The sequence below is a fragment of the Leuresthes tenuis genome, unplaced genomic scaffold (genome assembly GCF_036924035.1).
Source record: "Leuresthes tenuis unplaced genomic scaffold, fLeuTen1.0.hap1 SCAF_24, whole genome shotgun sequence".
In the NCBI taxonomy this organism is placed as follows: Eukaryota; Metazoa; Chordata; class Actinopteri; order Atheriniformes; family Atherinopsidae; genus Leuresthes; species Leuresthes tenuis.
In genome coordinates, this window is record NW_027325378.1 from 28,871,090 (window position 1) to 28,883,536 (window position 12,447).

At 42.2% G+C, this 12,447-nt stretch overlaps 1 protein-coding gene across 1 annotated transcript in view; it reads right to left on the bottom strand.

Moving 5' to 3' along the window:
* Positions 1 to 10,429: 10,429 nt before the first annotated feature.
* The window catches only part of sspo (SCO-spondin), a 145,238-nt gene continuing 143,220 nt past the window's right edge, over positions 10,430 to 12,447 (bottom strand). The window contains exons 116-117 of the mRNA XM_072378859.1: positions 11,989 to 12,139; positions 10,430 to 10,550 (exon numbers count right to left, since the gene is read on the bottom strand). Coding sequence (XP_072234960.1) covers positions 10,528 to 10,550; positions 11,989 to 12,139 — 174 coding nt within the window. The 3' untranslated portion in view covers positions 10,430 to 10,527. The remainder of the gene's footprint in view (positions 10,551 to 11,988; positions 12,140 to 12,447) is intronic.

The following is a 12,447-nucleotide window of genomic DNA, read 5'->3' on the forward strand; positions in this document are numbered from 1 at the left end:
ATTCAAAAGAGCTAAAACTAATCTTGGGTCTAGGACTGATTAGTAACCCTGATCTGAAGATAGCTGCCACTCCTCCTCCTCTGCCTGTGGTTGGAGGAACGTAAACATTTAAATAGTCAGAGGGAGTTGATTCATTAATGCTAACATGATCCTCCTGCTGCAGCCAGGTTTCTGTAAGACAAAATATATCAATATGATGATCACAGATCAAATCATTCACTAACAGAGACTTCAAAGGGAGAGATCTAATATTCAGCAAACCACATTTAATACACAGCAAAATCAAAAGTGTTAAATTTACGGTGTTGATGTTGTATGTTAATTCAACACTTGCTTAGTTTAATTCAACTATGTGAGAGTTAATTCATCAAAAGAGTTGGTGTTCATCCGGGTAGTTAAATCCAAACAACTCTGTTAAGTGTGGATTTTAACACTTAACAGAGTTCCTTTTAAGTGTGGATTTTAACACTTAACAGAGTTCCTTTTAAGTGTGGATTTTAACACTTAACAGAGTTCCTTTTAAGTGTGGATTTTAACACTTAACAGAGTTCCTTTTAAGTGTTGTTAGGTGTGGATTTTAACACTTAACAGAGTTCCTTTTAAGTGTTGTGAGGTGTAGATTTTAACACTTAACAGAGTTCCTTTTAAGTGTTGTTAGGTGTGGATTTTAACACTTAACAGAGTTCCTTTTAAGTGTTGTTAGGTGTGGATTTTAACACTTAACAGAGTTCCTTTTAAGTGCTGTTAAGTGTGGATTTTAGCACTTAACAGAGTTCCTTTTAAGTGTTGTTAGGTGTGGATTTTAACACTTAACAGAGTTCCTTTTAAGTGCTGTTAAGTGTGGATTTTAACACTTAACAGAGTTCCTTTTAAGTGTGGATTTTAACACTTAACAGAGTTCCTTTTAAGTGTTGTTAGGTGTGGATTTTAACACTTAACAAAGTTCCTTTTAAGTGCTGTTAAGTGTGGATTTTAACACTTAACAGAGTTCCTTTTAAGTGCTGTTAAGTGTGGATTTTAACACTTAACAGAGTTCCTTTTAAGTGCTATTAAGTGTGGATTTTAACACTTAACAGAGTTCCTTTTAAGTGTTGTTAGGTGTGGATTTTAGCACTTAACAGAGTTCCTTTTAAGTGTGGATCTTAACACTTGACAGAGTTCCTCCAACGGATCTGGGACATGTTTGCTTAAAAGCGGAACTACTCCCAGTCTGAGCAGGGATAGCTGCAGATGAGGACGACTTTCTTTTGCTGCCTTCAGGACTTCACCGAGCATCTTTCTGTAAGTAAATGAAAGGCGGCATGCCGATTTGATAATACTTTCTATGTAGTAGTATTTTATGTGTCGATAATAAGTCTCACGGAGTCCTGTCTGTAACGTTAGCTGACATTATGGTAGGCTAATAGGTTAGCATGGTTGTTGTAGCCTATGCTATTTTTTTAAGTGTGCATTAATGTTTCTTTTGTACATGAGACATGGTGGTTTATAAATATACACACTTTGCTTAACGTAAGTAGGCTACAAGTTTAATTTACGTTTTTTGTGAGAGCTTAAAGCTAGCTAGTGATGTAGCACATGCACAGGTGTCGAGTTAACCGAATATTCTCGAGCAGGAATAGTTTACTTTTATTTATTTTCTAACTTTTGGGATTAAAAATAAAGTTTAATTTTATTTTAGTTTCTGGAGACTCGTTGGCATGATTTGCGTGTAACTCACAAAATCAAAAGAAATACTCCAAAGCTCGAACTCAGGCGAGTAAAGCGAGGCAAAAATGTTCCTGTCTTTTTCCACATCTACGGTGAACATACTGTAAATGATGACATAGTGTGGATGTCTTTTATTCTTTCTTTTTTTCTTCATAGTACATCATGTTGGTGAAGGCGAGATTTGGAGAAACGCAGAAGTATGTCAAAGTGGCTGAGACTGAAGATGGCTATGATGGCTTCAACACATTTCTTCAGAAAGGTTGGCAATACAGCCCAGAATGTTTGTGTATATTGACTAATTGCTATACCTGAATGTATGTGATATTAATGTTTTACATTATGGAGTTGTGTTTTTGATGGTAATGCCCTGTGAAGAAATCGAAAAGTACTTTTAGAAGTTGACCCTAAAATGTTGAAAAACAAGTTTGGCAAATTTCTAGTAATGTTCTTAGTGTAATTTTTCCATTGCTCTAAATCTAATATTGAATATTAGTCAAAAGCAAGATCTTTCACTTGAGATTGAGCTGCACTTGACAGATGAATCAGGGACAGAAGTCGATGCAGATGTGTTTGAGGAGCTTTTGCAAGCAGGGAACCTTACTGTTAAGTAAGCAACTGAGACTCAGACTTTGACCAACAGAAAATGCCTACAGACCAGATATATATGGAAGGTTTATTTTGCTGTCTTTATATAAAGTTCAACTACGGCCAAGATGTTGTCGAGTGGTTCTTTGCTTTGAGCTGAAGTTGCCACATATTTTTGTCGACGAGGATAAACTTTATTTTTTTTGTGGACGTGTCGTCTCCGTTTTCTTGTGTTTTTAGCTGAGCTAGGCTAAGGCATGCTAGTTAGCTGGCTAGGCGGCTGGTACGAGTGACCCGATCACGGGACAACACTGGAGGAGAAACGAATAGAAAGATTGGGACACCTTTTCTCTGCTAATGTGGATATCATAGTGGACTAGGAGCGTCGCTGAATGGAGGAGCTTTGTCACTTCCTTAAAAGCTCCCTCCTGCTCCTCACACCACTGCCACCTAGCGTCGTTATTAAGCTGCTTGTACAGTAGGGCCAAAACCTTTGAGAGGTCAGGCAGGAATTTGCCATAATAATTCACCATGCCCAAAAATGATCTAAGTTCAGTGACACACTTGGGGCCCAGGGCCTCCTTAATAGCTCTCACTTAATCTTCCACTGGACAGAGCCCCTCAGCTGTGATCTTGTGTCCCAGATATGTCACACTTGGTGCTAGGAACACACATTTGCTGCGCTTTAATCGCAGCCCTGCGTCTGAGAACCTCTTCAGCACCTGTTCCAAGTTAGCCAGATGCTCCGCCTCCGTGGCTCCTGTGATCAAAATATCGTCCAGGTAGACTGTTACATGTGGAATCCCCTGCAACAGAGTGTCCATTGTTCCCTGGAAAATGGCGGGACTGGACGCCACACCAGGGGCCTCATGTACAGAAGGTACGTACGCACAAAAAAGTGGCGTACACACTTTTTCACGTCAACGATCAGATGTATCAGAGCGAAATGACTGTGGAAATGTGCGGGGCCTCACGCCAACTTCATGGCTGTCGTACGCACTTTTCTACAGCTGTTGTTCAGCTGGCGACACTTAGAGGTGATGTTGGGAAACTGTTATAATAAATACATGTCAACACAATTTGTCCTCAGAATGAGTGATGTACACATTTGAGACACATGAACAATTAACACACCCATGTGTCTGCAGTTACATGAGTGGATATAAAAGCATGTGCAAAGTGGTGCAATGCATACTATTAAAAAAACAATGGCTGCTTTAGTGGTATTGGAAGACATTGTAAATGGTGCAATTGGAAGAGAGCGTGTCTTCAGAGACAGAGAGGATTTGCTGGCACATGATGACAACTGGCTCATCAGCCGTTTTGAGGGCAATCCTCCTGGAACTGTGGCAGAGCTGCGGCCGGCGCTGGAGCGCAACACAGCGAGGGGCCTTGCGCTGCTCGTGCCACAGGTGACGTGCACACTGGGGTTTAAGCAACCGGGGCATTCCAGAGGCAGTTGAACAGGCCAACATTGAAGCGCAATTTGAAGCCAGAGCTGGTTTTCCTAATGTAATCGGAGCTATCGACTGCACACACATTGCTGTAAAAGCCCATCACATGATGAATTTGTATATCAACAGGAAACATTTTCATTCCATCAATGTACAGATCGTATGTGATGCGCAAATGCTTTGTGGGGGGGGGGGGGGGCTGGTTCAACGCACGATTCATACATTCAGTAACAGAATTGTTGGGAACAGACTACAAGCTGGCACTGTGCACGATGAGTGGCTTCTTGGTGAGTAACTTTATTTGTGTTATATTGTCTCTGTGTGCAAATGTTAATAACCCTGTGCCTAAAGTGTGAAATGTCTTAATCAGCCTCACCTTTTCCCCGGCGCACTTCTGCACTGATTACTGTATGAACACGTTTGTTGTGAGTTACACAGATCCATAGGTATTTACCTTTAATCAGAGTCACCCACACCCAGCACCCCTGAAAGAGCAGTGTCAACCATAGATTCTCTGTTCAAACAGCCTCCTCCACCTGTTTTGGCCAAACTTCGGTGGTGGGCAGCCAGTCTCCGCTTCACATCCACCTTAATATCGGACCACTTCTTTTTCTCCTCTGCTTGTGTGCGCTTCTCCGACTCCACAGCATTAAAGACCTCGCTCACGCTCTCCCACCCACTCCTGTTACGTTTGCTGCTTGTATCGTAGGACAGCGTGCCAAAGAGCACATTTTTGCGGGTCTCCACTTCAGAAAGTAACACCTCCATCTCGCTTTCCGTTAAGTTATTCTTTTTCCGTCTTACTCATTCTTTTTTCTTTATTTTCTGATCATGTAGAGAGAGGGATTGCAGGTGCAGGGCTCATTTAAATATGATTTGCATATTTAAGTAGGGGCGTGGACAGGGAGGAGTCGGGTACTCTGACATGTGCGCTCAAGTCCACGTTGATTGGAATGTACAAAAGAAATGTGCTTGGATTCATGCGTGCGCACACACTGATACATCCGGATATTTTTGTACGTTGGAGGGCATTTTGGATGGAGCGTACGCCATGTTTCAGTAGGAAATCCACGCAAGTCTTTGTACATGAGGCCCCAGGTGATGATACTTGAATAATCCCTTGTGTGTATTGATTGTAACATACTCTTTTGAATCCTCATCAGGCAGCAGCTGTTGGTACGCCTGGCTCATGTCAAGCTTTTGTGAATAGCTTCCCTCCTGCCAGGGTTGCAAACAGGTCATCTATGCGTGGCAACGGATACTCCTCCAGCTTGGACACCTGATTCACCGTGAGCTTATAGTCCCTGCATATCCGTGCAGGTTTGTCCTCTTTCAACACTGGAACAATAGGCGCCGCCCACCTTGAAAACTGGACAGGCTCGATGATACCCAGCTTCTGCACACGCTCCTGCTCTTCCTCAACTTTGCCCTTCATTGCATAGGGCACTGTCCTGGGCTTGAAAAACCGAGGCGTGGCCTCAGGGTCGACATGGAGCTTTACTGTCACGTCCTTCAGTGTGCCCAGTTCATCCTTGAACACCTCACAGTACTGCTTCAGAATGTCCTCCGTTGTGTGCACATACTTTATGTCGTGCCAGTTGAGTTGGATTTTTCGAAGCCAATCGTGGTCCAAAAGACTGGGCCCTCTGCCTTTAGCTACCACCAACCTGGCTTTTGCCTTTTTACCCTCTGTTGAAATGTCCACAAAGATCACTCCTAAGTGAGGAATGGGCTGCCCTGTGTAGGTCCTGAGTCTGAGCTTTGATTGTCTGAGAGGAGGCTGGTTAGACCCCCATGTTCTCCTGTATGTCTCCTCACTGATGACGGATGCAGTAGCTCCTGAATCAATCTCAAACGTAATGTCCTGCCCTCTGACATTGATTGTAGCATAATAGGGTTCAGGTGGTTCCTCATCCGTTTCCACCCCAAACATGTTGAAGGAACACACACCCTCTTCATCTAGGTGGTGAGTGGTTGCCTGAGTCTGATGCGTTTTTCCTAGCTCAGGCTTCCCCTTCCCCTTTGAACTTCTGCACTTCTTAGCTAAATGCCCCTTTTTATTACAAGCATGGCAGACAGCATCTTTAAATTTGCAATAATTTGCATAGTGTGCCCCCCCACACTGAAAACACTCCATCCGTTTGGCATGCTTAACAGTCTCTCTCTTGATTTGGTGCACTGCTACTGACTGTGCTCCTCCATTTCCTTTCTGAATGTCTTTGGCATTATTAGCAGCCATCTCCATACCGTGGGAAATCTCCAGGGCTTTCTTGAAAGTCAGTGGTGGGGTTTCTCCCAACAAGTGGCACTGTATAGCATCATTATTTATGCTGCACACCAGTCTGTCACAGAGCATATCATCTAACACTGTCCCAAATCACAATGCTCTGACAGCTGCCGTAACTCGGCTACAGACTGACCTTGCTTCCTGAAATGGCTGTGAAACGTGAATCGTTGGACTATCACAGAAAGTTTTGGATTATGGTGGTTCGCCACGAGACTGACCAGTTCATCATATGGAATATCTCCCGGTTTCTGCAGTGTGGCCAAGTTCCTTATCAGCTTATAAGTCTTTGCTCCACACGCACTCAGGAGAATAGAGCGCTTTTTAGCCTCCTCCGTAATATCATTAGCAGAGAAAAAGTCTCCCAACCTTTCCTCATACTCCATCCAGTCCTCGTTTCCCTCCACAAATTCACCAACAGTTCCGTATGTAGCCATTCGAACGTGAGGCTCCCGGTCCCCACGCAGCTCCTCTGCAGCCTCCGGTGCTTCTCTCTCCTCCTCGAGCTGCTCCTCTGCAGCCGCAGAAACTGTGCCTGGCATCCCTGCACTGCACCCCTGCAACGGATCGTGTCTCTCCTCCAGTGTTGTCCCGTGCTCGGGTCACTCGTACCAGCCGCCTAGCCAGCTAACTAGCATGCCTTAGCCTAGCTCAGCTAAAAACACAACAAAACGGAGACGACACGTCCACAAAAAAAAAAAAAGTTTATCCTCGTCGACAAAAATATGTGGTAACTTCAGCTCAAAGCAAAGAACCACTCGACAACGTCTTGGCCGTAGTTGAACTTTATATAAAGACGGCAAAATAAACCTTCCATATATATCTGGTCTGTAGGCATTTTCTGTTGGTCAGAGGTCAAGCATTTAACTACCCCCGGGGCGGGAGAGTCTTTTCAAAATACATGCAACATATGCAACACTGACCCCCGAGTGGGTGCATGGCATAAGTGTAACTTAATAATGTTCACATCACAACAATAAGATTTGAAGCACTTGAGTAAGGACCACCACAAGTTATTTAAATCTTTGTTTGTTTTCACAGAAAAGATCGATTCCAAAGCATCATTTCATGCTATATTATCCGCGTTGTATTAGAAAAATAGGGTCACTCCTTCACGTATGGTGCATGAGGTTTGAGGCAAAACATAGTTGTTTTTTTTTAGATCAGTGAAAAAATTAAAAAAATGTCACAAAAGCATTGGTGAAACAACACCAGAGACGGCAAGCTTACCACTGGCAGAATTTAGATTTTCAGAGATTTGAGTTTGGTCCAGTGAAGAAAGAAATTCTTGATAGCTTGGAAGGAGGTGGGGTTTTAAGTTCTGTTTTTGATGGAAATGCATACTGTGAAGTGTCAACCACTAACTGGGTGAAGAACTATGGAACAGAATATCAGATTGGTATGTTTGTTTGTACTGGAACAAATGCAGAAAGGTCACCAACATCATTATACATGATGAGCAAGCTTTTATTTTGATTAGCATTTCAATGCATACTGCATCAATGAGAGAGCAGAGCATTTTCTGTTTTTCCAATGAAGGAGTTGATTTATTACAGAACAGTTTTCTAATGAGATGTGTGAAAAATACATTGTTCCACATTGTCATACTGTGTGACCTGTGATGTGGTTATTGCAAAGCCAGTGCTGTTTAAATTCTATTATTATTGTTAATTATATTATTAGTAGTATTGTCATCATTATTATATTTAACTCTCCATAGTGTTAATATAATTAGAACTTTAGGTGGGAAGTGTGTCAGACTACAACTCTGCATCCTGGTCTCAACCCTGGGTTGTCATGTTTTTGGATGACTAATAAATTCGTCCATATTTCTAGAAATGAGAGCCGCTCCTTCCAAAGTGGGATGGATGCCGTCTCTCCTCATCAGACCAGGTTTTCTCCAGAAAGATTGCCAATTATCTATGTAGCCCACGTTGTTTGCTGGACACCATCTAGACAACCAGCGATTGAATGAGGACATGCGGCTAAACATGTCATCACTGGTCAAATTTGGCAGGGGTCCAGAGAAAACTACACAAAATTACACACCGATGCAACATTAATTTTAGTGACCTCCGATTGGCGTAACCGGGTGTCATTACCGCCGACGTGAATAACTATTTTACCGTATTTCCGCTTATCCTTAGCCAGCAGTTTTAAATAGGATTCTATGTCGCCCGCTCTGGCCCCTGGAATGCATTTGACTATGGTCGCTGGTGTCTCTACTGCCACGTTTCTGACTATAGAGCTGCCAATTACCAGGGTTTTGTCCTCAGCGGGTGTGTCGCTGAGTGGAGAAAATCTATTTGAAACGTGGACAGGTTGATGGTGAACCACGGGCTTGACTTTAGGACTATGACTCCTCTTCCTGACAGTCACCCAGCCACTCTTAAGTCCCGGCTGTTCGGGATCTGCTCGGGTACGACTAACAGAGCTAGCTACGCTAGGTGGCTCCGCACTGACTGAAGAGGCCTGGCTCGCTATCGGGTGGTTTTCAACAGTGCAGAGCCGAGCTTCCAATTCAGATAACCTTGCCTCCAAAACTACAAAAAGACTACATTTGTTCCATGTACCATTACCACTAAAGGAGGCAGAGGAGTAACTAAACATCTGACACACGGAGCAGGTGAAAGCAGGAGATGGAGGAAGAGAACTGGTAGCCATGCTAAGCTAGAGAACCAGACACACCGCTAAAAAGTGAAAAATAAAGACTAAAGATCTGTAAGAGTGAGTGTTAGAATATAACAAGTATGAGATAGAGTTAACTATGCAAGATGTGTAAATTATAGGGAGAAATAAGATGATTATTAGTAGTTCAAGAGGAGCGAGAACTGTCACAGTGCACACACAAAGCAACAGGAAGTGATGCAATACGTCTTACCGCAAAGCAAAGCCTGGTCCAGGGCAAGACATGAGTGAGACTAAAAGTATTTGTGTTTGTTGAAAAGAAGACAGACCAACTACTGCATTAGATGTAGATGTTGTCTGAAGGAAAGAGGTTTTGAAAAGTTTATAATCTAGAAAAGAAATCCCATACAAGATAGATTTCTTATACATTTATGACCTCAACTTTGCAATTTTTGTCTTAATGCATGTTTGCAGATTTATGTACTAACTTAAATCTTATATTCTAACACTGTCATGTAAAAATATATATATATTTAAATCCTGTCATCAATAATCAACAATCTTATGTGTATCTGGTTCTACTGAAACTTCAGAACTTTAACTTGGTCTATTCTGAGGGGGAGATTGTGTCCCACTCCAGAGACAACAGAAAATTAATATCACAGTGACTGCATCAGTATGGTGGATGATGTAAACCTGAGTGGGTTTCAAGAACCATTTTGAGAATTTGTCATTACTTATGAAATTTACAGTGTAAATATTAAGATTTTTAATGTCTTAAAATCATGAAATTACTCCTCTGCTTTTAAGCCATCCAGGTTGGCACCTGTTGAACACACACATGCACAGGGTCACACACTCAAGGAGACAGATGCCATACACTGGAGCAGTGGGCAGTCATTCACAGCACCTGGGGAGCATGGGGGTACGGTACCTCGCTCAAGGGCACTGCGGCCGTGGCAAGGAGGTGGACCGACACCCCTCCAGCTGTCAATTCAACAATCTTTTTGAGTGGGGAGAGTGGGACTTGAACAGCCAACCTTCCAGTTATTGGACGACCCACTATGCCACGGCCGCCCCTTTATATTATTATTATTATTATTATTACATTGCTTTATAAATTCAGCAGTTCTCATATTGCTTACATTCAAATGTGTGGCTAAAAGATAATGTGTTTATTTCTATGTGGCTATAACAAATACAGCTGCTTTATTCTTCAACTGAAAAAAGTCATAAACCAAATACAGTTGGCACATTATATGGGTTTGAATGATATAACACATTTTGAGAGGCAAACAGAATTTATGAATAACTCTAGAAACTTGCAATCTTTAAGATAAAGCCCTGCTACCGCCCTAATAGATTAAACATGGATGCGATTTAGCCATTACTGTACACAGTATCTGTTTCATCCAATGAAAGTTTCTTTTAAAAAGGAAATACATTTTGGGAAAATAGTACAACAGAGAGATGATAGTTTTCTTCATCTGTAGAACATGTTTATTGATCTGGACCGGAAACACGATGATACATCAAACTAACTACTGTTGAGCCCAACTTGAAGGACATTGATAGTAAATATACATTTTCTTTAAACATACAAATGAAACGTCTCTTAATGCATAGGTCTTACATAGACTGTAATCTATAAATATACAGTAGAAAAAGACTGTACAGGCTGAAGGAGGTGCATGACAGGAACTCTATGAACAGCAGCAGCATCCAGTCATCTGATGAATAAAGACTACATATCAAAGTTTTCATGAACACTCATCCAGAAACATCCATCTATCACAGGCTGGTTTTCGAAGTGGTGCTCCTACTGAGTGTGGGGTTCATTCCTAATACACATATACTCTCACACACACATCAGCGTCTGGACAAGTCGCCTCCTGTGAAGAAACAAACCATAAACATATAATCAAAAAGAAAACCACATCCTCTCTGCAGCCTTTTACATTTTTTCCTGAAATGTAAAAAAAAGTGTCTGAACAGTGGAGCACAGCAGGTGACAACTCTATACATTTATCTTTATTCAGAGAATTGGGACCTGTGAATATGTAAATTGGTCCACCCACATCCTCATCCACTGACATTGACCTTCGCTGTGTACTCAGACTCTGTTTTCACTTCTGTTCAGCACTTATAATATTTGAGTAATTCAGCCTTGAACGTTTCAGCCAGAGAGCAATTCTCAAGAAGCGGAGACAAATTATACAAGACCACATGAAAATGGAAGTATCAGAGAGGTAATGCATTTACTTTCTCATAGGAAGACAGTGTTCACTGGCCGACAGCTTTGCCAAGTGAGCTTGAAGGATACTGATTGTAAAGATACTTTCTTTCAACATAAATGAAACAACATTTGGGTGTCCCCATACTTTTGATATTTAAAAGCTGAATCTATTACTTTAATAAATGTATGTTTGAGTTGTCACAATGTAATCTGTTTCCCTTGTTTAACAGACACAGCTGACTATATTCTGCATGTGTTCCACCTGTAAAGGTTGAGGAGTTTGAATATTCCTTTAGATTCATGTTTATTATTCAAAAAGGACTCAGGCAGGTCAGGTGCAAGTTTAATGTCCATGTTGAGTCTTAATGCGCAGTGGATAGTCAAACAATTTGAACGTCATCAAGTACTTTTACACTAAAGAAATGTTGGGTGTGAGAACACTGCTGCTGAGTTTTAGGCTATGTTGAATCAGTGGGAAATCGATCATGCAAGAGTTGACATTATTTTACAGGACAACAGCGCTGGATGATGCCAGCTTGAAAAGTTTGCCCTGCCTGGCACACACACTGCAACTCGTAAACGAGCTAACTGAGCGCAGCATCTCAGATGTGGCAAAGGGAAGGCGAGACCAGGTGCACATCTGTGGATGAGAAACCTGTTGCAGGAACATCAGCTGAACAGGGACATAGATGCACCTGCAGCCAAAAGATGTAGTCTGCTGTTTGCAGGTCACAATGAAATGCTGAAGGAGAACATTGATAAGGAGCAACAGCTTGCCTGCCCTTCGGTCATTCACTCCCTATCGACAGGAGCCAGGATCCATTGGCCTAAAATCATTTCCCACATCTTACGCCACTTGCCCGAGCCTATCTCTTTGCCCCATGCACAAGCACTGAAAGTGAACGTCTGTTTAGCTTGGCTGGACATGTAGATGAGAACAGAGGTCGCCTGTCTGGTGAAAGAGCAGAAATGCTTTTGTTCGTCAACAGAATCCTGCCACTAATGTACAAGTGACTGCAATAACTGAAATGTTTAGTTTTTATTCTGGCCTAAGAGATGTGCGTGCAAATCAGTTTGGTCTCTCCATTACTCACCTTGGCAGCTCGTGCACTCACAGCTGTGTATGACTGGTAGGACGACTGGCTCGCTCTCCCCGCTCTCACACTGCAGGTTGAGGAAACGAACCGGACTGTCTGGGTCTAAACGGTAACTACAGCACTCACACTCTGACAGGAGGTAGGGCTCCTGGATGGAGAGAGGGAAGAGAAGGGAGAACATAAGTAAAAGGAGAGTAAGATTCAATCATGGGATTAGAATGAGCAGAGATGAAATTATGGGATGAGTCACTTATTGAAGAGGATCAGATCATGATGGAAATAATGAGATGAGAAGTGAGTATTGAAAGAAGAGGGTGAAGAAATCAGGAGAGTCTTTATAGGAAGTGAAAGGGGAGATAAGATAGACATATGGGGAGAGGCAGATGGTTAATGACAATCTAATTACATTATATTCATAACTTTAGACTGTATGAACTACAGCACATTGTGTAAAAA